General features: G+C 39.8%; 1 protein-coding gene and 2 non-coding genes across 7 annotated transcripts in view; all 3 read right to left on the reverse strand.

Moving 5' to 3' along the window:
• prrc2b (proline-rich coiled-coil 2B) overlaps positions 1 to 21,492 on the reverse strand; it is a 73,088-nt gene that overhangs the window by 18,006 nt on the left and 33,590 nt on the right. For 2 of the 5 annotated variants that reach the window (XM_059638386.1, XM_048558642.2), the window contains exons 19-30: positions 20,583 to 20,731; positions 18,670 to 18,844; positions 17,516 to 17,598; positions 16,284 to 16,511; positions 15,323 to 15,562; positions 11,666 to 11,752; positions 9,535 to 9,636; positions 6,524 to 6,716; positions 5,778 to 5,887; positions 5,354 to 5,481; positions 4,757 to 4,991; positions 3,025 to 3,204 (exon numbers count right to left, since the gene is read on the reverse strand). In XM_059638386.1, coding sequence (XP_059494369.1) covers positions 3,025 to 3,204; positions 4,757 to 4,991; positions 5,354 to 5,481; positions 5,778 to 5,887; positions 6,524 to 6,716; positions 9,535 to 9,636; positions 11,666 to 11,752; positions 15,323 to 15,562; positions 16,284 to 16,511; positions 17,516 to 17,598; positions 18,670 to 18,844; positions 20,583 to 20,731 — 1,910 coding nt within the window. Of the gene's footprint in view, positions 1 to 3,024; positions 3,205 to 4,756; positions 4,992 to 5,353; positions 5,482 to 5,777; positions 5,888 to 6,523; positions 6,717 to 9,534; positions 9,637 to 11,665; positions 11,753 to 15,322; positions 15,563 to 16,283; positions 16,545 to 17,515; positions 17,599 to 18,669; positions 18,845 to 20,582; positions 20,732 to 21,492 lie in introns of all 5 variants that reach the window. The other 3 variants (XM_048558641.2, XM_048558640.2, XM_048558643.2) reach the window with 2 other exon arrangements.
• On the reverse strand, positions 18,212 to 18,298 carry LOC125465608 (small nucleolar RNA SNORD62). Its single transcript, XR_007250291.1, has one exon. It is a non-coding gene; the product is annotated as a small nucleolar RNA SNORD62 (small nucleolar RNA).
• On the reverse strand, positions 20,247 to 20,333 carry LOC125465609 (small nucleolar RNA SNORD62). Its single transcript, XR_007250292.1, has one exon. It is a non-coding gene; the product is annotated as a small nucleolar RNA SNORD62 (small nucleolar RNA).

Consider the following 21,492-nt stretch of genomic DNA (forward strand, 5'->3'; position numbering starts at 1 on the left):
TTGAATTTAAGGGCAATTAGGGATGAGCAACGCATGCTGACATAACCAGCGGCAGACACACATAAGATTAGAGGGCTCCAAACACAGGTGTTGCAGGGAAAACTTAATTATAATTGCTGCTTCAGCTACCTATCTGTTCTATTTATAGAATCATACAGAACAGAAGAGACTCTTTGGTCTGTACTGACAAAAATACACTGCTACCTATACTAACCCCTCTTTCCTGCACTCATTGATGGCGGCAATTACTTGCTAATGAGTGCGACAGTCCACCCAGGAAATTCTGTGACAATGGTCACGGGTGGGTCATGATCCGAGAGCCATATTTCTGACCGCATACTGGTAAGAATTTCAGGGAAGCAGAATTGGTCCTTGGCCTTGAGATAGTTAGCACTGCCTTCTCCAATTTTAATTTCCATACGTGAGGGGTCTTATCAAAGAACTGCGCCCCTGCAAAGAGGAAATTCCTCCAAATCTGTCTCGTTTGAATGAGGGCCTCCCATGCATTGACATCTATGTTACATTTCTTGAGGGAAACCTTCGGGGAGTCTTTGAAACACTTCCTTTGCCCTTCTCTTGTCTGAGAGCCTTCCTCAAGCGTAGCAAAGATGATTGCTTTAGTTGTCGGAATCCGGGCATCCTAAGAACACAGTGGGTCTAAATGAGTTGGTTTCGGACGATCATTGCCTTGATGCTGGCACTGTTGCTGCTTCAATGATGCTTGAAGGATGCTTCAAGGATATTAGTAAGTCTGTCCTTCCAGCTTTGTGGAGAATCCATCTCAAACAGCATTGATGATATTTCCTCAAGGGTCTTGAGGTGGCATCTATTCGCAGGTCCAAGCTTTGGAACCTTCTAGAAGAGTCAGAAGGATGACTGCCTATAAGCAACAATCTTGGTATCAGCACAGATGTCAAGGTTGTCGAAGACTCTCATCCTGAGGTGTCCTAAAGGCACCACTTGCAATTAGATGTAATGTTGAATCTGTGCATTGATATCACTCTTAGATGAGAGGTGGTTTCCCTGGTAGGAGAAATGTTTCACATCTGGGAGGATTTCTCTGTTAATCTTAATGAAAGGATTGACTGAAACTTGACCAGAGGTAGCTTGGCAAAGTATGCATCTTCTTAAGGTTCAGGCTGAGAACAATTATTCAGCATACTTCCATGAAGGAATTAAGCAAGGCTTGAAGATTCTCTTCCAACACAGCAATGACAATATTGTCAGCCACGTATTGAAGTTCCAAGAGTGAAGCTAAGTGCACTCTGTACACAATGTCCACATTATTGGTGAGCTTCTTCTTGGCAAGAAGAAGAATAGTGGTGATGAACAGGGAGAAAAGGTGGAAACAATGTCACATCGCTGTGTGATCCCAACTTGACCTCAAAGGTTTCTATCCTATCACTGTCAGTGAGGACCACTGCTAACATCTTGTCATGGAAGAGTCAGAGGAAAATGATAAATTTCTCTGGTCAGCCAGCCTTTGAAGATCCGGCCATCATAATTGCTGAGTTCTGAGCCAAAAGCCTTGGTCAGGTCACTGAAGGCTGTGTAGGCTAGTTGATACTGTTCCTGGCCTTTCTTGTGGAGTTGCCCAGCAGTGAAAATCATGTCTACAGTTCCATGCTGGCTTTCAGGGAGGATTTTTCTTCATTCAGGAAGGATTTGGGAGAAGGAGCCTATTGAGGATTTGGGATATGATCTTCCCAGTGACAGAGAACAAGAAAGTTCCTTGGACCTTCTACAGACTATGTTATCTCATATCTTGAATACAGGAGTGAGAATAGCTTCCCAAAGATCAGCCTTTTCCCACGTTAGGCTCAGTGCCTTGGATGTTATGGCATTTCTAGCACTCATTCACACACTTCTTAAAGGCTGTAAAGTTTCCCATCAATACTACCCTCCCAGGCAGCACATTCCAAATCCCCACCACACTCTGGATGAAAAACCTTCTCCTCAAAACACCTCTAAACTTCCTATCTTTCACTTTAAAATTGTGTCCCTTTTCTATTTATCCTTAGACTAAGGGGAACGGCTGCTTTCTATTCATCCTGCCCATGCACCTTATACACCTCTATCAGGTTCCAACTTAATCTTCTTTACTCCCAAGAATCAACCAGAGCTTATCTAGCCTCTTTTCATAGCTGAAGTGCTCCATCCCAGGCAACATTCCTCCAATGCAATCACGTCCAGAAAATTATGTGAGTGAATAACGTTGGAGTCAATTTTTAACACAGGTTTATATTTATTTAGAGTTACACATTACAAACATTCATCTCCTAACCCAACAACAACAGTTTTAGTTTCTGTCTATTTTTAGGTGTGCAAGTAAACCTCCAGTTAATGCCCATTACCTGCAAACAATCAATGTACAATCAACGCTATTGTACGGATCCATGTCACTACTCAACCTTTGATACCATAGGCCTGAAACTTCACAAGTCTTATTAGTCTGTCAACATTTTTGTTCGACTAAATATACCAGATCTCTCACATTCTCATTGGCAACATACTCAGTAAATTTTCACACAATAGCTTTTAAATTTAATTCTACATTTATTTACAATCACTGGACACCCAAAGCACTTTACAGCCAATGATGTATTTTTCTCTGAAATATAGTCACTACTGTAATGTTCATATCACATTCACGCAACACAATCTGCCCTTTTCAAAACTGTCCCTGACAAAACTACATCTCTCAAAATTCACTGTGTCTTTCCCTCAAATGACAGAATGCTAACTGAACTTAACCCTTTCAAAGCTGGGTGCAACAAACACCACCCACCAACTCTTTAATTCAATTCCTGCAGACAATAAATTTGGATCATGGTTAGTAGTTAAATTTCATTGATGGTTGAAAAGGAAATTAAAGGGGTATGATAACAGGCAGGAACACTGGGTTTAAATGGCCATTTATGGGGAAGATAACATCAACAGGGACTGGGTGGGTTTCAGTGTTGTCATTTCTATATATTTAATAGATCTTTTTATCTGTCTCAAAATTAAGCCAATTGATCTGACCTCTCTGCCAGTGGGTAGAATAGGAGGCTGGGATCCTGGGGGCAAGAGCCTTCTGGTCCCACCAACACTCAAGCTCTGTGCTTGGGGAAGCTGAATGGATTGAGTTAACGCAATCAGTTGCTGCTGGCCTGAGCCAAACCTAGGCAGAGTCAGCTGGGATCCGGGCATAGACATGGTCACCTGCACAAGTAGGAGATATAATGAAGATAGTTTAATAAGTGAATCAAACCGTACTATTGTCAACTGCACAATACATACATCATATTCAACAGCTACATGACTAGGTGGTGCACTGTGAAAATATTCCAGTACTATCATTTAAGTGTAAAGGGAAGCAGCAAACTGTCATCTGCTCAAATCTCACCATCCAGCACTCATTTCATAGTCATACAAAGCATTTTCAGCAATGATTAATTTTCAACTATGAAGAAAATATTTAGATAACTCTCAAAGGTATAAAAGCAGTGACTATTGTTAGAGTACAAGGATTAGATTCTGTGTAAAGGTATCGCAAACTCGGTTTGTCTTCTCTGGAATGCAGAAAGTTAAAGGGTGATCTAACTGAGATTTTTAGGATTTAAAGGAAATCATGGGATAGATGGGGATAAACATTCACCACTGGTTTGGCAATACATGAACATGAACTTGAAATCAGAGCCAGGCCATTCATGAAAGAGAGGAAACAGTTCTTCACACAAAAGTTTGTAGATAGGTTAACACTTTCCCATTAAATGCTGATGTTAGTTAAACTACCATTTTAAAACTTGAGAGTAATGGATCTTTTACTGGAGAAGGGTCTCGTCTCAAAGGATATGGAGCCAAGCAGTTGAATGGAGTTTAAGATGCAGGTCAGCCATGATGTCAATGAACGTGGTATAGATTCAAAGGGTTAAATTAACTATAATCTCTTAGTGTTTAAACAACAAAGCTAACTTGGTTTATTTACAGTCAGAATCTAATTACTGCAGGAACAAGATGTAACTGTGCTATCTGGGAATCAATCTAAAAATATCAGAAATTACATGACTACATTTCACTTTATCAATTTGTTTTTACATTTTTTTCCACCCACTGCTTCTTCTGCTTTATCAAGATTAACTTCTCGGTGCTGTGGTCTCTCTCAATCTTGGCCAATCCTGCTTTTCTCACCACAATTTTGCTAAAAATATTCCATGCATGGCCCACTCTTTCATTCCATTTAACTACAATGTCCACTCGACTCGCACTACAATTTTATAAGTGCGAGTAAAGACTAGCCACAAATCCAAAGCCAAAAGATACAGTAAAATTGCAAAAACTCACACAAAGACAAAACTGATGGAAGGAGTAGGTCTGATCTTTAATGTCAACTTCATTTTCCCACGCCTCATCAAAAAAAACTCTCTTTGTGACCAAGAATCTATGCATTTCAATCCTGAGTGCATACACTGAATAAAGAATTATAAAGACTTAAGTTCTCATTCAAGAGCTCTCTCAGCCCATGAATCAGTCCAGTGAACTTTTATTACATCCCCCTGAATGTAAGTATGTCCTTTCTTAGTAAAGGTCTTGTAATGCAGTTGTAGTGTTCCTATCTCTGGGTCAGAAAGTCCAAGTCCAAGTCCCACTTGCCCCAAAGGTATGTTATAACGTGCCCAAGCAGGCTGATCAAAAGAACAGTTCTTCCTTAGGCATGGAGACTAAAACTGCACATAATTTATGTGTACTTTACATCAGTAAGAATTTCCTGAACCTGTATCAGCTGGGAGTCCATGATCTGTGAAGTAGTGAGTCCAGGCTGGTTCAGTTGGCTTTCATACATGAGGGGCTGATTTCCACCGATTGCTTGGTAATGAGACCCTGGCTGTGGTTTTACCATATCAGAAGCTGGAACAGCAGGAAACGCTGTATATGGAGTTTTCAGAGGAGCCCCTGAGAGGACCATTGTGGATGGTTGAGACAGGCTGGGGTGCATGTACACTTGGGATCTGTGAACAACAATTTGAGTTTAATCTAAAGTACAACTGACTAAAATGTTCATTAAATCAAATACTCAAATGGAATAAATATTTTCTTTATATCCCAATTTTCACAGGGTGATGCAATCAGCTACAATGCAATTTTAAAGCATGCTTAATTACGGAAGAAAGCTAAATAAAAAATGAAGAAACATTTTGAACTCCAGCCCAAAATTTAATAAATGCATAAGGAATTTAAATGCTTCTACTACTAGAACATCACTGGTGGAAATTTACTGAGTATCTAATTAAAAAAGCAATAGTATGCAATAAGGCAGGAGTCACTTATAAAACAGCAATTCCCAAGTTTGCTGAAATGATGTGAATAGTACCTGAATGGTTGCATTGAACTGAACATTTCCTGGGACTGAGAGACGGGAAGTCCATTCCTCAATCCAAGGGGTGCCTGGGCTTGTAAGGACGTGTGCATTGGAATTGGAATCTGATGTGTTGCAGCAGCCTAAAGAAAGGAAACAGCAGCTGTGATAACAAATATCCATGTTAAACAGGATAACTACACCCCTTCCAACCCATCAGCAGTATTCATTAAGTGGTCATGTTTTAATACATTTGGTTACATGTATTTTGTACAGTGTCTCGCTGTATCTCACTGATCAGCTGTATCTCAATAGTGCCAGTGTTTCAGAACAATCACACATTCAGACTACTGTAGCAGGTGCTGGCACATTACACTGTTACTGCAAAGTTTCTCAAAATTCAAGTTGAAAGTACTGTGAATGAAAGCTTAACCCTTACCTGTGACAGTCCAGCTTGGAAGCCTTGCTGCTGCGGAATTGATTGAGGGAGGAGGCGGGTCTGACTGGCAAACACATGGCCATCCATATACAAAGGAGAAATATGACTCCCTGAAAAACCACAGAGAAAAGGACTTTTTTTCTATTCATAGCGTCTAGGTTACACAGGATGAAGGAAATCAAAACAGAGGTTCTCATTAAAAACAGGGAATTATCTTTGTGAGAGACAATGTGCTGCTCTCATTCTCTACAGGAGATTTCTTTACACAAAGCAGGTCAGCTTGTAAAGGATTTTCATCATCAGCAAGTATTGGATCATTTTCTCTTGCAAACTGAACTATGCATTCATCTGAGGCCCAATATGCAGACTTTGCAAGTTGAATCTGGGAAATCTACACTGTAGTCAGAAAATGGGAATAATGATGCTTACAACGAAGCAGATCTTTAGGTACATTCCATAATTTTCTGAAAAGGCAACAAAGTATTTGTTTTATTGCTACTCTTCAATGAATCTGATTTACTCAAATCAACCATTAGGAATCAGCTACAGATGTGCAACATTAAATTGGAGAATCCATGCGGCTACTCTGCTGTTTAATTCTATGATAAACTGAATAAACACATTCCAATAGAATAATCATGACAACCTGCCCAAACGATTGATCAATTTATTAATTGGGATCACTTTCTAAAGCTGTCAAAAGGAATGTAATCCCAGTTAGTACAGAAGATCAAGATATCACATACCTGGTAAAGACACTGAAGGTGCAACTGACACCATGGGCATGGGTGGCACAGAAGAACACCCAATTGAGCTGTAGCCTACCCCACTAGGAGGTCCTGTGTTGCACGGGGTTTGCGTACTTGTACTATTGCTGCCAGGAGAGCTCTGTTCAGTAACATTGGGAGAATTTTCCCAGGCCTTACGGGCAGACTCCATCTGACCATATAAAGAAAATGGCACAAAATTCAGTGAACTGACTGAAAGGTACAACTGCTTCCAAATACCACAACTGATCGATATACATATCATCAGGTATCAATCAATCTCATTCCGACAGCTTCAAAAATACAAACATTGTCAATTGAATGGACAGCTGATCAGCTTACCAGGTACGAAAGAATTAACTCCACTCACCAAGCGGAACCAAAAAGTATCCAAATGAACCCTGTAGTAAGAGCTTAGTTACAATCCAACAAACACATTCATTCATATGAGGGAAGCAGATGCCAATTATAGGAAATAATAGTATTAGAAAGTCAGCCTTACAGCTGGCAGACTTCAACATAGCACCTTAATAATTCAGCACAAAATTAATTATGACCGTGCTAAAAACACCCAAAAAATCTGAAACTTCCGATTTAAGAAACAAGGATCAAGAACAGCAATAGGCCATAAAACCCCTTGAGTCAGCTGTGTTTTTCAATAATATCATGTCTAAAATATGTACATCAAGTCTACTTTTCTGCCCCTATCGCTGTAATCCCTTAATTGTTATGATGCCCAAAAATACGTAACTTTTGGTTTTGAATATACGCAACGACTGATGACTCATAGCTCTCTGGGGTAGGGAATTCCAAAGATTTACAGCCCTCGGAGAAGATCTTTTATTCTTTCACAGATTGCAACTGTTGATGGCTGGACTAGCATTTATTGCACATTCATTGAGAAAGGTGATGATGAGTTGCCTTCCTGTACTGATGCAGTCCATTTGGTCTAATCAGAGTCACAATACTATTAAGGAGTTCCAGAATGTTAACTCAGTGGCTGTGAAGGAATGACTATACGGTTCTTAGTCAAGATGGTGTGTGGCTTGCAGGACTCATCTCAGTCTGAAAAGGCTGGCTCCTTATCCTAAGGGTATGACCCCTAATTCCAGAATCTCCAGGCAGGACAAACAGTCTGTCACCTTCACTTTCCATTCTTTGAAATCCAAAGAACACAAATCCATCCTACTCAATCTCTCTTTGAAGAGTGGTCCTCTCATTCTAGGAGTCAACCTAAGACAATAATCACTGCATTTCTTCTAAGACATTGGGTAACGAGAGCAGAATTGCACAGATTGCCCCTGGTCTCATGAATTCCCTACACAATTGCAGCAAGGCCTAACACTCTAACCCCACCTACTTTTAATAAAGAACATGATAACTGCCTTCCTAATTGCTCTTTGCACTCACATGCTTCCTTTCTGTAACTTGTCTCAAAATCCTCTGGAAAGATTTATGGGCTGTAATCTTTAAATTAGATCTAGACCATTCAGAGGCAATGTCAGAAAGCACTTATTCACATAAAGCGGAATGGAAATCTAGAACTCTTCCTCAAAAAGCTATTGAAAGCAAATTAATTGGAAGTGTCAAAACAGATAATTTCATTAGGTAAAGAGAATTAAAGGCTTACAGAAGAAAGGCAGGTAAATGGAATTTGAAACTAATCAGTCATGATTCATCTGAATGATGGAACAGCCTCAAAGATCTGAATGGCGATTACCTTTTCTTACAAAAGCACCAAGATTAGTCTGTTCCAAACTTTAGGGCCCAGCTAACACAGTCAGGATAAATCAATAAATTAAAGGGAAACAGAACCAAGGTGCCTGGCTTGAACTGTCAGGGTTCTTAGGCCTCTTAAGGTCAGAGCTGTTGTTTGGGCACTCCAAGGTTAATACAGACACATAGCCGATGCAGTTTAATGCATCCCAGTCTGAAATGATGCATTTTGGGTTAAAAAAAACATGTACAGGTAGTATAATCTAAATGATGCAATATGAGAATCAAGCAGAAGGACCTGGGAGTATACACTCACAAATCTTTGAAGGTGTCATAACAAGTTTACAAGGAGGTTAAGAAAACATATGGAACATTTGGCTTTGCTAATAGGGCTTAGAATAACAAAACTAAAAGAGAGATTAAACCTTTCCAAATCTCTGGTTAAGTTTCTGTTGAAGTTTATTTGTACAATTCTAGGCACCACGCTTTGAGAAGAATAGCAACACTATGGAGATGGCATGTCAGTGATTTATCAGGACATCACCAGGAAGGAAAGACTTCTGTTATATGGAGAGACTGGGGAAACTAGGAAACTAGGATTCTTCTCCTAAGAGCAGAAATCAAAATTTTGAGGTTTGATAGTGCAAGTAAGGAGAAATGGTTTCCTCTAAACCTGAGAAATTGGCAATAAAATAAGAGGGGAAATGGGACAAATTATTATACTGTAATAATGATCTTGAATACAGACCCTAAAAGGAAGGCAGAATCAGATTTCATAGGAACTCTGAAAGGGCATGTGAAGTGAACTACTTGAATCTGTTATGAAGAAAGTTCCAGGATTTGCAACCAAATAGCTCTATCAAAGAGTTGGCACAGGCAAGAATGACCATATGAACTTCTAACCTGTTAGGTAACCTGTTTGGACAGCACGGTGGCTCAGTGGTTAACACTGCAGTCTCACAGCGCTAGGAACCTGGGTTCGATTCTAACCTTGGCCAACTGTGTGGAGTTTGCACATTCTCCCCGTGTCTGCGTGGGTTTCCTCTGGGTGCTCCGGTTTCCTCCCACAGTCCAAAGATGTGCAGACTAGGTGTATTGGCCATGCTAAGTTGCCTGTAGTGTTCAGGGGTGTGTAGGTTATAAGGGGATGGGTCTGGGTGGGATGCTTCAACAGGCAGTGGGGACTTGTTGGGCAAAAGGGCCTGTTTCCACACTGTAGGGAATTTAATCTAATCCATATAAAGATCGGTGATCAGCCTTACACATCAACCTACCTTCAAAGTGAGGTCAGTGCTTGGAAGAGACACTGGAGTGAGGTTGGGACTCTGCTGCAGATGCTCCCTTCGTAGGATAGGGATTGACTGGCTCAGAGTAACCTGGAAAACAAGAGCCTGGCATTAAATAAAAAAACTTGCAAAATATCTTTGCACCATTTCCCTAGTTCCTTAAGTACTAACAGCTATAGGAAATTGTTAAAATAATAGATTTGTCCATGCTTGCACATTAACAATCTTTTAACAGCTCAGAGAAATTTCAAGGGTTGCTTAACAAACACCAGGCATGTGCAAAACACTATTACGACCACAGTGAATGTATAATGTATAATTGTTGTCTATGCACAATAGGAAGTATGCTTTCTTAAGTATTTTCAATTTTGTTACTCAGGAATGGAAAGTTTTAGCTGTTGGCAAAGGCTGGATGGACTGGCATGGCTTATTTTGGAAAAGAGTGAGCCAAACGGAGATATAAGTGAAATGCACATAATTGAGAGGACCAAACTAGTGGGTAGGAAGTCCATTCCCCCTAGCGGCACCATCAATAACTAGTGGCATCAATTTAAAATAATTAGTGAAGTAAACGGATTGGAGGGTTTTTGCACAGAAGCATTTCTTCTTCCAGAGATTGGTGGGGTCGAGAGTTCATTAACTAAAAGGGTGGCGGTAGGAGAAGTCTCACTACTTTTAAAATATTACTTGGGCGTGGACATGAAGGGAAGGCAATAACCTACTTATATTGTTGCTGGACTGTTAATCCAGGGACCCAGGTAATGTTCTAGGGTTCAAATCTTGCCAGGGTAGATGGTAGAATTTTAATTCACTAAAAATCTGGAATTAAGACACTAATGATGGCCACTGACCATTGTTGATTGTTGGTTCAGTAATGTCTTTTAGGGAAGGAAACTGCCATTCTTATCTGGTCTGGCCCACATATGACTCCAGGCCCACAGAAACGTGGTTAACTCTTAACGGCCCTTAGGCAGTAAATGCTTGCCTATTCAGCCTCGCCCTCATCGCATGAATGAACTTTTAAAAAGTGCCAGAACCTAGAGAACCAGCACGAACTAGAAAGTGGTATTAGATTGCTAGCTCTTTCAGAGCAAGCACAGACATGCTGGGCTGAATAGCCTCATTCTCTGCTATGTGATATATGAGCTTGACATGACATTCTTTCATCTACTTCTGGTAAAACCTTAATAATGTACTCTCTTTTTCCGGCCTCAAATACTGAAATACATAGATGACATAGTGACTGTAGATTCTAGAATATGTTCAGCAACGTTCATGAAATTCTCAAAGATCTCAATAAATGGTGTGAGGAAAACTGCTTACTGCTAGCTCCTACTGAAGATAATGGCATTCAAACAGACTGTTGCAGACATGAGCATGTACCACTCGATATCAAGTGAGATATTAAATGCTGATGGAGGCAAAAGCCTCAAAGATCTTGGGCATGCATGTTTGAGTAGACTTTTAAGTAGGATGTTTATTCTCAGATCCTGCATCCCTTTCAGGCTCACTGCCCTGTGACTTGTTGTTGATCCACACTAGGTACATTTGTTCCTGGTCTCTCATAAATGCACAAGCCACTCAAATTGAAACAATGGACAAGCATGCACTGAAATTGATCAGAGGCTACCAGTACCAGCCATACAACAAAACCTTGCATACTGCAAAGTTTGAAACTATATCAACGAGACCCAAAATTTGTACTAAAACTTCATAAAATCCTTTATGCAATCTAACTAATTTCAGAACTGGTCACCTCACCCAGAGCAATCAATTAAATTTATGCCCACAATGACAGGGACATCACCCTATTCTTTACCTCATTTAGTTCCCAGTTAAGCATTTAAGTGATGAAATCTATTTGTAATGCACTGCCTGTAATGTAGGAATGGTGTATTGGCTTGTAATTTTGATTTAATATTCCTCCTTTGGACCTGCCATTCCTTTGTAACTTCATGAATTATCTGCCTATTTTTGTTAGCACAATCATCATGTCCACATGTTTAAAATTGATTAGTCTTTAAATTTTGCAAACTTTTAATACAACTTACATTGCAAATCAGGTGTTCTGCTATGAACAGGTTTCTTGAATCCTAAACTACGATAATATACTACTCACATTGTTAGCCAAAACATCCTGCAATTTGGTGATCGACTTGGAAACGGGACTTGGCACTGAATTCTGCGGCAAGTTGAAATCAGAATCCTAAAACAGCAACCAACAAACACTTCTCCGTTAATCAAACGCAATGCAAACACACAGCTAATAACAGCCACAGATTAAGAGCAACTATAGGAGCGTTACACAATGCATCTTGAACACAGCTGGTAAATTATCACTGACGTAGACACTCATGGAAAAATACAAGATTAACTGAACAATAACATAGCTATGTTAACAAAATGTAAACGAACCAAGAACTGACCTATTAACAAGTGCATGCAAGATAAGTAAGAAATTTTTAATGAAATAAAAGCAAAATACTACAGATGCTGGAGGTCTGAAATAAAACAAAGGAGTGCTAGAGAAATTCAGTGGGTCAGGCATCTGTGGAAAGAGAAACAAAGTTAAATGTTTCAAGTCCAACGTCACTCTTCTTTGGAACTGAAGGGGGCTGAAACATGTTTTTAGGCTGTTGATTAGGGGAAAAGGAGCAAACAGAGAAGACAGTGAGGCTGCTCAGAACAAAAGGCAAAGGGCATTGTATTGATGGTAGAGAAGAGATATAGAATAACAGTGAATGATTGGTATTAATAGCAGAGAATAGGTTTGCTCTGCTGAGAACCCATGAGGTCTCCTTTTGTCAACGGGCATACAAACCATCACTTCAGCCCCCTCAGTTCTGAAGAAGTGTCATATCCAACTCAAAAGATCAACTCAAATTTCTCTCTTCTCTGATGCTGCCAGACATGCTGAGTTTCTGTAGCAGTTTGCTTTTACTTTGGAAACTTCCTGTAATATAGGAATCAATGCTATAATCTGAACTTTCATTGAAGGAATGTCAAACAACATGCTTATTTTTTGCCCATCTATTACCGTTCATTAGTAATAGACTTCAAGAGGATATAAACTGGTCAAATAGGTGGCTATATGGCAGATGAAATTCAAAGGAGAAAGGTTTAAAGTGAAACTTTTTTTGTGAAGAATATGAGATAGAATACAATAATAGCATAACTTAAAAGGGGGTACTAGAACAGAACAAAAGATAACTTGGCCCAATTCAGGATGACATGTTTGGGAAGAATGTGAAGGATATGCAATGAGTACAGAAGATATCTATAAGAATGGCTTCAAATTCTGAGGAACTAGTCAACTACAGAAGCTGGAATGGTTTCCCTTAGAACACTTAAGGATCAAAGGGCATTCGAATGTAGTTTAAAATCGTGAAAGGTTTGGATAGACTACGTAAAAAGCAACTATTGCCTATGATAGAAGGGTTAACGACTAGAAATTTAAGGTGACCAAAATCAGGGGTTATAGAAGTTTGTTTATAAAACAGAAGTGATGAGGTTATGGAATGTATTGCATGATGTGGTTGAGAACTGGATACAATAGTAGCCTTCAAAAAGGAACTGAATAATTCTTAAGAAGAAAAAATTGTTGAAATAGATGTATAGAGTGTGGGACTAGAACTTAACAGAATGGCCTCCAGCTGGCTCAGACATAATGGGTCAAACAGCCTGTCCCCATGCTGTCTTATTCAATGATTCTAGGTGATAATACCATGCTATAAAATTCAAGCAGCTGTTGATGCAATCAAGAAATTAATGAAATTGAAACATGTCATTAACATAGACAAATGTAGCATACACAAGTGGGCAGAACGATCAGCAAGGCCACAAGTTGATAGAACTGAAGTCAGGTTAAAAAAAAACAATGGTCTTAGTATTTATAATCATCTTATATTAGTTCACATCTAAACCAAACAAGAGTTAAAGGCTGCACTGCTAGGCAATAACATGTTTTCTAAACACCAATGCTGCCTTGTACCAGAGATTGGTTAAACAATCGTAGAAAGCCATGGCCCACTTTGCCTTCCTCACACAATGAGTAAACCAGACTTCTGAAATGACAGCCACGAAAATTACATCCATCTCAGAACAACCTTATTACCCAGATTGGTTTTAAAAGCTGCAGCTATTCATTTTTGAGTTTCAGACTGACTGAGGAGTTTGAGATAATGAAAGGACTAGGATGCGTGCAGATCATCTCAATTAGGTAGGTTACAGACAAAAAGGAGTCTCAAGTGCAAACAATGGAAGTGACGAACATGGAAATGTCAGTGACTCTTCATTTCTCAGAGGACCATTTATTTAGGAAACAATCTGCAGACCTTTGCAATGCCTGTTGATTCGTAGCTGACTTCTAAATTCCCAAATGTCATTATATTCAAAAGACATATTAGATGCAAAATGTTAACTCTATTTCTCTCTCTCCACAGATGCTGCCAAGCCTGAATTTCTGTAGTGTTCTTGTTTAGGGTACACTTATTGCTAATGCCCCTGCAATGTAGAATAAAATGCATGCACAGAATCAAAATTGGAGTGTTGCCTTTAAACATGCATCAACCAATATGGGTTAGAAGCAAGAAATTAGCATGGCAGGTATGGTAAAAGGGTAAGTAATTAATCTTTGTCTGATGACCTAATTTAATTGAATCAATTGTTTTGTCCACTGACACCTTGTGAACTGTGAAATGAGGAGCCAGGGATTCTCTCAGTCAACGGCATTTGTGTTGTGACAAATGGCATAGGCCTCAAGGTCTTTAACACAAAGAACACAACTGCCTTGTCTGGATGACTTTGTGGCAGAAGTTCACTTTGAAAGGTATCAATTCACAACCGTGCATCAAAGTAGCACTGCATGGTAAAAGTCTTAATGCCAAGGAGGTTGCTTCCATATGTGTGTGAAACCTGTATGTTGCAAGGCGTGGTGATTGTATCAAAAAGCAGTGCCTTTTCTTGGGACTGGTAACCCATATTCCTCTTTTTTTAACCTAAGAATGAGTTTAACAAGGTTGGCATGAAGTGAATGTTTCCATCTACTGAGAATCCAAAACTAGGAAGCATTGATATAATTGTTTCAGAAATAGTAGGAACTTCAGATGCTGGAGAATCTGAGATACTAAGGCGTAAAGCTGGATGAACACAGCAGGCCGAGCAGCATCTGAGGAGCAGAAAGGCTGACGTTTCGGGCCTAGACTTCTGAAGAAGGGTCTAGGCACGAAACGTCAGCCTTCCTGCTCCTCTGATGCTGCTTGGCCTGCTGTGTTCATCCAGCTCTACTCCTTGGTATCTCAGGCATTGATAGAAGTTAGTTACAAACAAATTTAGCTGGGAAATTTCTTTGCTCAGATTAGTTACACTGTGGAGCCACAAGAAGTTATTGAGACAAACAGCCTAGATACGTTGAAATGGAAACTAGACAAGTAATTGTGAGAAAAAGGAATAGAAAGATATGTTGAAAGGCTGTTACAAGATAGCTGGAATGGGAGGAGGCTCACTGTATGTAAATGCAGGAACAGAGTGGTTGGGCTAAATGCCCTCCTTCTGTGCTCTATCTGCTATTTTAAATGATACAGTGGGTTTCCCCTCTTGCTCTCAAACTTTGCCATTAACATCTAGTGCTAAATATGGGTGAGATTTTAACACAAGTCTGTTAAATATTATGACACCATTATTCTGTGACTTTGCTGGTCTGGTCATTTAAAGCAAATACTACACATACCAGTATTATTTCTACAAGTTACAATTTTGTTTATCCAATGAAAATTACCTTTGGGCTCACTCCAAACTCGATTGGAGGAACTGGGATGACAGCGTCCACATGTAAATCCAGCCCTGACTTGGTGTTTGGTCTGCTGTCAGCTACATTGGTTGATGTGATGCCCCCATCACTGCGCTCCGCTCCCTCTGGCTCCAGGCACTCCTTTGCCTTCTTGTTTTTCAGAGACCGTTCATTTCCTATTGGTCCTGGCTTGTGGTCCTTATTCTGTCCAGTTGCTGGCTCTGAAATCTGAGTAAAATAACACAATAGGGTTGAAATTAACTACATAAAAATGTCAACTTCAGAACAATCAAATCTGCCTTCCACCCAAAGGCAAACTGGAATTAAGATGTAACAATTTGGTTAGAAAGGATATACATTTGTGCATAAACCACTTTGTCATTTATTTCAGGACGTACCAGTATCACCGAACTGAACACAGCAGCAAATAATCCATTGAAAAATGCTATTAACCTGTCAACTGTATTTTTGTACCAACCTATCCTGAGCAACAGCATTAGCCTCTCTGAACACCCCCACTAATAATTTCACCAAAAAACAAATGAAAAAACATTTTGAAGAACGGTTATCCAATCCTCTGCCACTCTGGGGCTCCCATATTATGATTTCCTAACTTGCCTCAATTCCCCAGCCCGACTGTCAAATTTCACAGGAACTATCAGCGGGCTTCCCTCTTCCATCAACAGCCCGAGCCTGCTTTTGTTTCCCTTTCTGTACTCCTGTAATGGTGCTAACGTCTTTTTCTCTGCACCACTGTACACACAGCTGATCATTCTGCAATGCAATGCTATGGGCTACAAAAATGTATTTAGCTTGTCGGCAACAGGGAGGCCATTTTCAGTTGCTTTCAGATCATTGCTGTGCTCTATCCAAAGGCCAGAGTGCATGTCTAGCAGAAACCAGAAAAGAATTAGTCCAGCATTAAGCAATAATTTTGACATTGTCTTACCTTGCTCTCTGGTCTTGCTGGTTTTTGCCGTTGTTCCTTGGGATCATCAGTTTTCCCGCTTGACTTATCAACTGATGTATCGGTGCTGGTTCCATTCATTTCAGTCATTACTCCTCCCTCCGGCTTGAGTGCACCATAAGGCGAGCTTCGTTGAGATGAAGTTGCAGATGAACCTTGGGAATCAGCACTCAGTTCAACCCCGCTGTCAGGCTGACTTGCCTTGAAACTCTGCAATATGGAGTAGTCGAATGGTTGGGATGCCTGGGCATGCACCAAACAGCAATCATACATCTCATTTACTTAGATAATTAGTTGTATTCAAATGGGTCGCTATATTAGCATATTTTATTATATTAGCTGAGCTTTCTTTATGAGAAGGTGAACAGGGGAAAGCTTGAGTCACTGACTGCACAGAAGCACCAGCAACATTGTACTATATCACCTGGTGGTGCGACACACTGAGGTTGATGCACAACATCTGACAGATGCCTGAAAAACAATCCTTGCTGAGAAATATTTACAAACAAACTCGACTGCTCTACACAGACCCACTTAGTGGCCAAGTACTGTATTTATTTACTTATTTCTCCTGAAGATATTTACAATGCTGGATTTTTGTGCAAGTCAAATTGAGTACGGGTAGCTGGTTTTGTTCCCTCATGATAATGAAGAGGCTTACTGAATGTTTGCAGCCACCTGGCAACTTCTACAGTGATTCTTCTGGTGGCAACACTCATTGGTTGGCATTTAGAAAGAGACGAGAGGAAATCTCTTTACTCAGAGAGTCATAAGTCTTTGGAATTTTTCTAGCCCAGAAGCCTGTCGTTACTCTTGCTATGTCTATTCAAGATGAATGTCAACAGGTTTTGAACACTAAAACAAAAATCATGTGATACCGGAAAAAGTTGAGAAAAAGTGGGATCTAGGTAGGTTAGCTATGAATCATCTTGAATAATAAAAGCAACTCCAAGGGCAGAGTGGTTGGCACCTTCTACTATTTCCTGTATATTTAAAATGACCGGATCTAGTGAATTCTATCTGCCATTGTTAGATTTGAACATTCAACCTCTGACTGATATTTTACTGTATCACCTGGTATTAAATGCAAACTAAAACTTTGCAGAAACCTCCTGGGTAGTCATAAACATATTGTGGTAATGTGCAGTGCTCTCAGCAATTTAAAATGGTAATTTGATAGTCTGATAGGAGAAGGTGGCAACTTATGAAAGTACCTCAGTGCACGTAGATTCTGATCCCGTAAATGAGTTCAGAGGTTTCACCCATGTGTCACCACTGGCAGGCTGAACAGGAACAGCTGTGAAAAGAAACAAATGAACATTTTTTGAATTTTTCTTGTTGATTCTTTTATGGGATGGGTGCCGTTACAGCAAGGCTACCATTTGCAAGGCATCCATTATTGCTCTCAAACTGACAGCTAGATGGACTATTTCAGAGGACGGTTCAGAGGTGATCACATTATTGCGGTTCTGAAGTCACAAGGCAGCCAGATCGGATGAACGACAGATTTTCATTCCCTAAAGGGCACCAGTGAACCAGATGGGTTTTATGACAATCCTTGCTTTTTTGTTATAATGCTTTTACAATCCCACATTTATTAATTGAAAGCAATTTAAATATGAATAAGTTAAATGTTTTTGAAACTGCAAACAAGTTGAACATTACGAAGATCAAGACCTGAACTGTCATGTCATTACAGTTTCATTAACTGGCTTAAAGAACTTGCTTATTCTTGTGCAACAAATAATCTGTGAATTAATGGAGAAATGTATAATCATAACCAAAAAAATTGCTCAACTGTCTCACATTTGGATGACCTTCTATGCTCATAAATATAGTACAACTGATGTTTGTTACTCAATTGTATATCGAGCACATTGATTATAAAGTCAACTGATCTCTTTAGTTGGTATATCAGTGCATCTATGTCCTCATTTCCCTTTCCAAGAGTACAAGTGATGGAAGGGTCAGAAGGATCTATTGGAGCATCATTTATACCATCATATTGAAACTAAGTCTTGTATCTATCCACAACATAGAGTGTAAAATCAGATTTCTTCAGGTCCCATTCTAAGGTTTCCCAAATGGTTAAGCCCTGTAACAAGCTGGAAACACTCAAACATTCTGACAGCATCAAAAGCAGAAAAAAAGGGAACATTCCAGGTCTACGGCCTTTTATCAAAATTGTAAGTTTGGAAGTTATCAACACAAAGCTCTGCTTCTCTCTCCACAGAGGGTGCCTGACGGTTGTGTGCTTCCAGCATTTTCCATTCAGATCTTCACCACCAATCTGAAATAACCTGCAAATTAGTAGGTAGTGTGCTGTCAACCAGACTCTGCGCAGATAGCAATTTAGTAATCATCTTACTTGCACTGGAGTTCTCCCAAATCTCTGTTCCTAGGCTACTGGCCTGCCCCTTGGAGAAGGAGCTATCCTCTGGCTGCTCAGTAACTGGATTGGACAGCTGCTGCTTTTTGACAAATCTAGGAGGCATTTTGGATGAAGATGTCCAGCTCTTTTCATTCCTGTTTTTACCAGGTGCCTGCAAACAACAGAATAGTGAGAATTTTTTATCATGTATGAAACATTAAGTAAACCCACATTTCTATCATCTTATACAAACATGAACATTACTACTTCATGGAAAGCATTCCCCACTAATGCAGCCATCACGAGGAGTAAAATCTTGTGCTTTTTTCTGCTTCTGCAAAAGATTTGTTTAGAAAGAACATCTAGAATCAACTCTGCTGACCTTATTCAAATTCTCCTTGTCTCACTCTCCCATCCCTGTTATGCTTGATAACTTACATTGGCTTTGAATCCACAAAATTATCTAAATTAAACTCACTATCTTCCTGGTTAAATCCTTTCAGAGGTTCTTCCATCTCAATTCTGTAAACATCTACATTTGTAGAACCTTCTGAAATCTTTGCACTCCTTCAATTCTGGCCTCTTGTGCATCTACAATTCCGTTCTTTCCACCACTGGCTGCTGCCTTATGCTTAGACACCCCCAAGCTCTAGAACGCCCTCTCTAAACTTTTCTGCTTCTCTCCCATCTGTTATCATCTTTCAAACCAACTATTTTTGACCAAAGCGTTTCAGCCTCTCGCCTAGTATCTTGCTATATGGTTTGGTGTTAAAAGTTCATCTGAGAATGATCCTGTGAAATGTATACACTGGCATACGTTAACACTGTCATGTCAATTAAACTTGCTGTGACTGCACACTTAAGTTCCTGTTTTAGATTCCTGATATCACACTGTTCCACTTTAGCATAATGTGGTTAATACGCACTTCGTGTCAGAGCTTCTGCTCCAGCTCATTTTATGCAGAGTTAGGCGTGACACTGCATGATATTTGGAGCTGCCTCACTTGCTGTATACTTCTCTCACTCGTGTTCTCCCAGCGACACCCCCCTCTAACCCACCCCCAACAAAACCCATCCATTTGCAGTTCTTCTCATAACATTCCTTTCTCTCACCACCCTCTATCGGAGTCCTCCTTTGTAGGAAAGGATGATTCAGTGAGGGAGGAAGCCAGCAGGAGAGGGCAGCGAAGTGCACACAAGGTTTTTTTTTAAAAGTTATCAATTTATATGGTTGTGCTGATTAGGTTAGCATTTATTGTCCATCTCTAATTGCCCTTGTCAAAGTGACAGTGATCTAGATAGAGCAAACTGACTTAGCTTGTTATTTTTGTTTTTAAATCTATTTAACAGATATTCCCTTTAGAACATAATAATTCAATAATTTACATTTAATATGTAATAGAAACATCTAAAATGAATTAATTAATTGGGAGGGAGGAGACCAAGAAAGAATTTAAATAGGAAAATAGTAAACTTAAGTCGGATGTATTGATGGACTGGGAGCTATTGCAGGTTAGACGATGTTTGTAACTGGGAGCATGTGGATTATAAAGTCAATTTATCTCTTTAGTTGGTATATCAGTGCATCTATGTCCTCATATCCCTTTCCTTGAGTACAAGTAATGGAAGGGTTGGAAGGATCTATTGGAGCATCATTTATACCAACATAATGAAGCTAGGTCTTTTTACTTTTTTCTGATGAACAAGAATTCAGGACCTGTATCAATGTAAGGTCACTGAACAGAAGAGGAAAAGGTTTAAAATTCTTACTATAACAGTGTTGTTGTGTGACATTTCAATGAAATATAAAATGGAGATCCAACCATTACACCAAACTGCAATGACACAAAACTCAAAAAAACTGCATCTTTTACAATGTTGCAATATGATGCTGAAGATAACCCACATACCTGCGATGACTGTTCTTTCTTCCTGCGCTCTTCCTCAAGCAAACGGCGGTGTTTTTTTGAGATTACTTCAGTGAATCCATCGTTCACAGCTGACACTGACTGCTGCTCCTCCACAGCTACAGCTGGGTGATCATCAATAATGACAACACCTTAAAGGAAGAAAAATCATCAGGTACTTTTATCAGCATTCAAGTTATTGCTGAGGTAAAAGAGATTAATAAAAAAATCACTGCGCCTTCCTCATTATTGTTCTGCGAATGGCAACATTGCAAGGTCTTAGTCATATCTCGGCAGGTGGCAGTCTTTGTTCTGAGTCAGAACGTTGTAGGCTTGAATCTAACTCAAGAGACCCGAGCAGGTAATCCACTGCAGTACTTTGTATTTTAACTCATTCATAGGATGTAGGCATGTCTGGAACAGCCAGCATTTATTGCCTATTCCCTACTGTTTGGGAACGTGATGGTTAGAAGGCACCTTCTAGAATTCAACTGAGTGGCTTGCAAGGCCATTTCAGAGCACACTGAAGAGCCAAGTTCATCGCTGTGGATCTGAAATCACTTATAACCCCAGGCTGGGTTGTGGCAGCGGATTTCCTTCTCTAATGGGCATTTTGATTATTGAGCCAAATGCCTTTACAACGACTGTGGTCACTACTACTGATCGCAGGCTTCATGTTTCAGAGCTATTTACTTAAATAATTTCAAGACCCCAGTTGAACAGTGAGATTTTTATTGCACTGTCTTTCAGGAGACAGTACTATTTTGAACAGGAGCAGGGTGTCCTAGCCAAAATTTATTTTGTAATAAACAGCATTGTGAGCTGGTTACAATATTTTTTGTGGAAGATAACAAATAGATGCTGGAGTGAGAGACAACACAGCATGGAGCTGGAGGAATAAGCAGATCAGGCA

This window comes from Stegostoma tigrinum, chromosome 29 (assembly GCF_030684315.1).
Source record: "Stegostoma tigrinum isolate sSteTig4 chromosome 29, sSteTig4.hap1, whole genome shotgun sequence".
Lineage (NCBI taxonomy): Eukaryota > Metazoa > Chordata > Chondrichthyes > Orectolobiformes > Stegostomatidae > Stegostoma > Stegostoma tigrinum.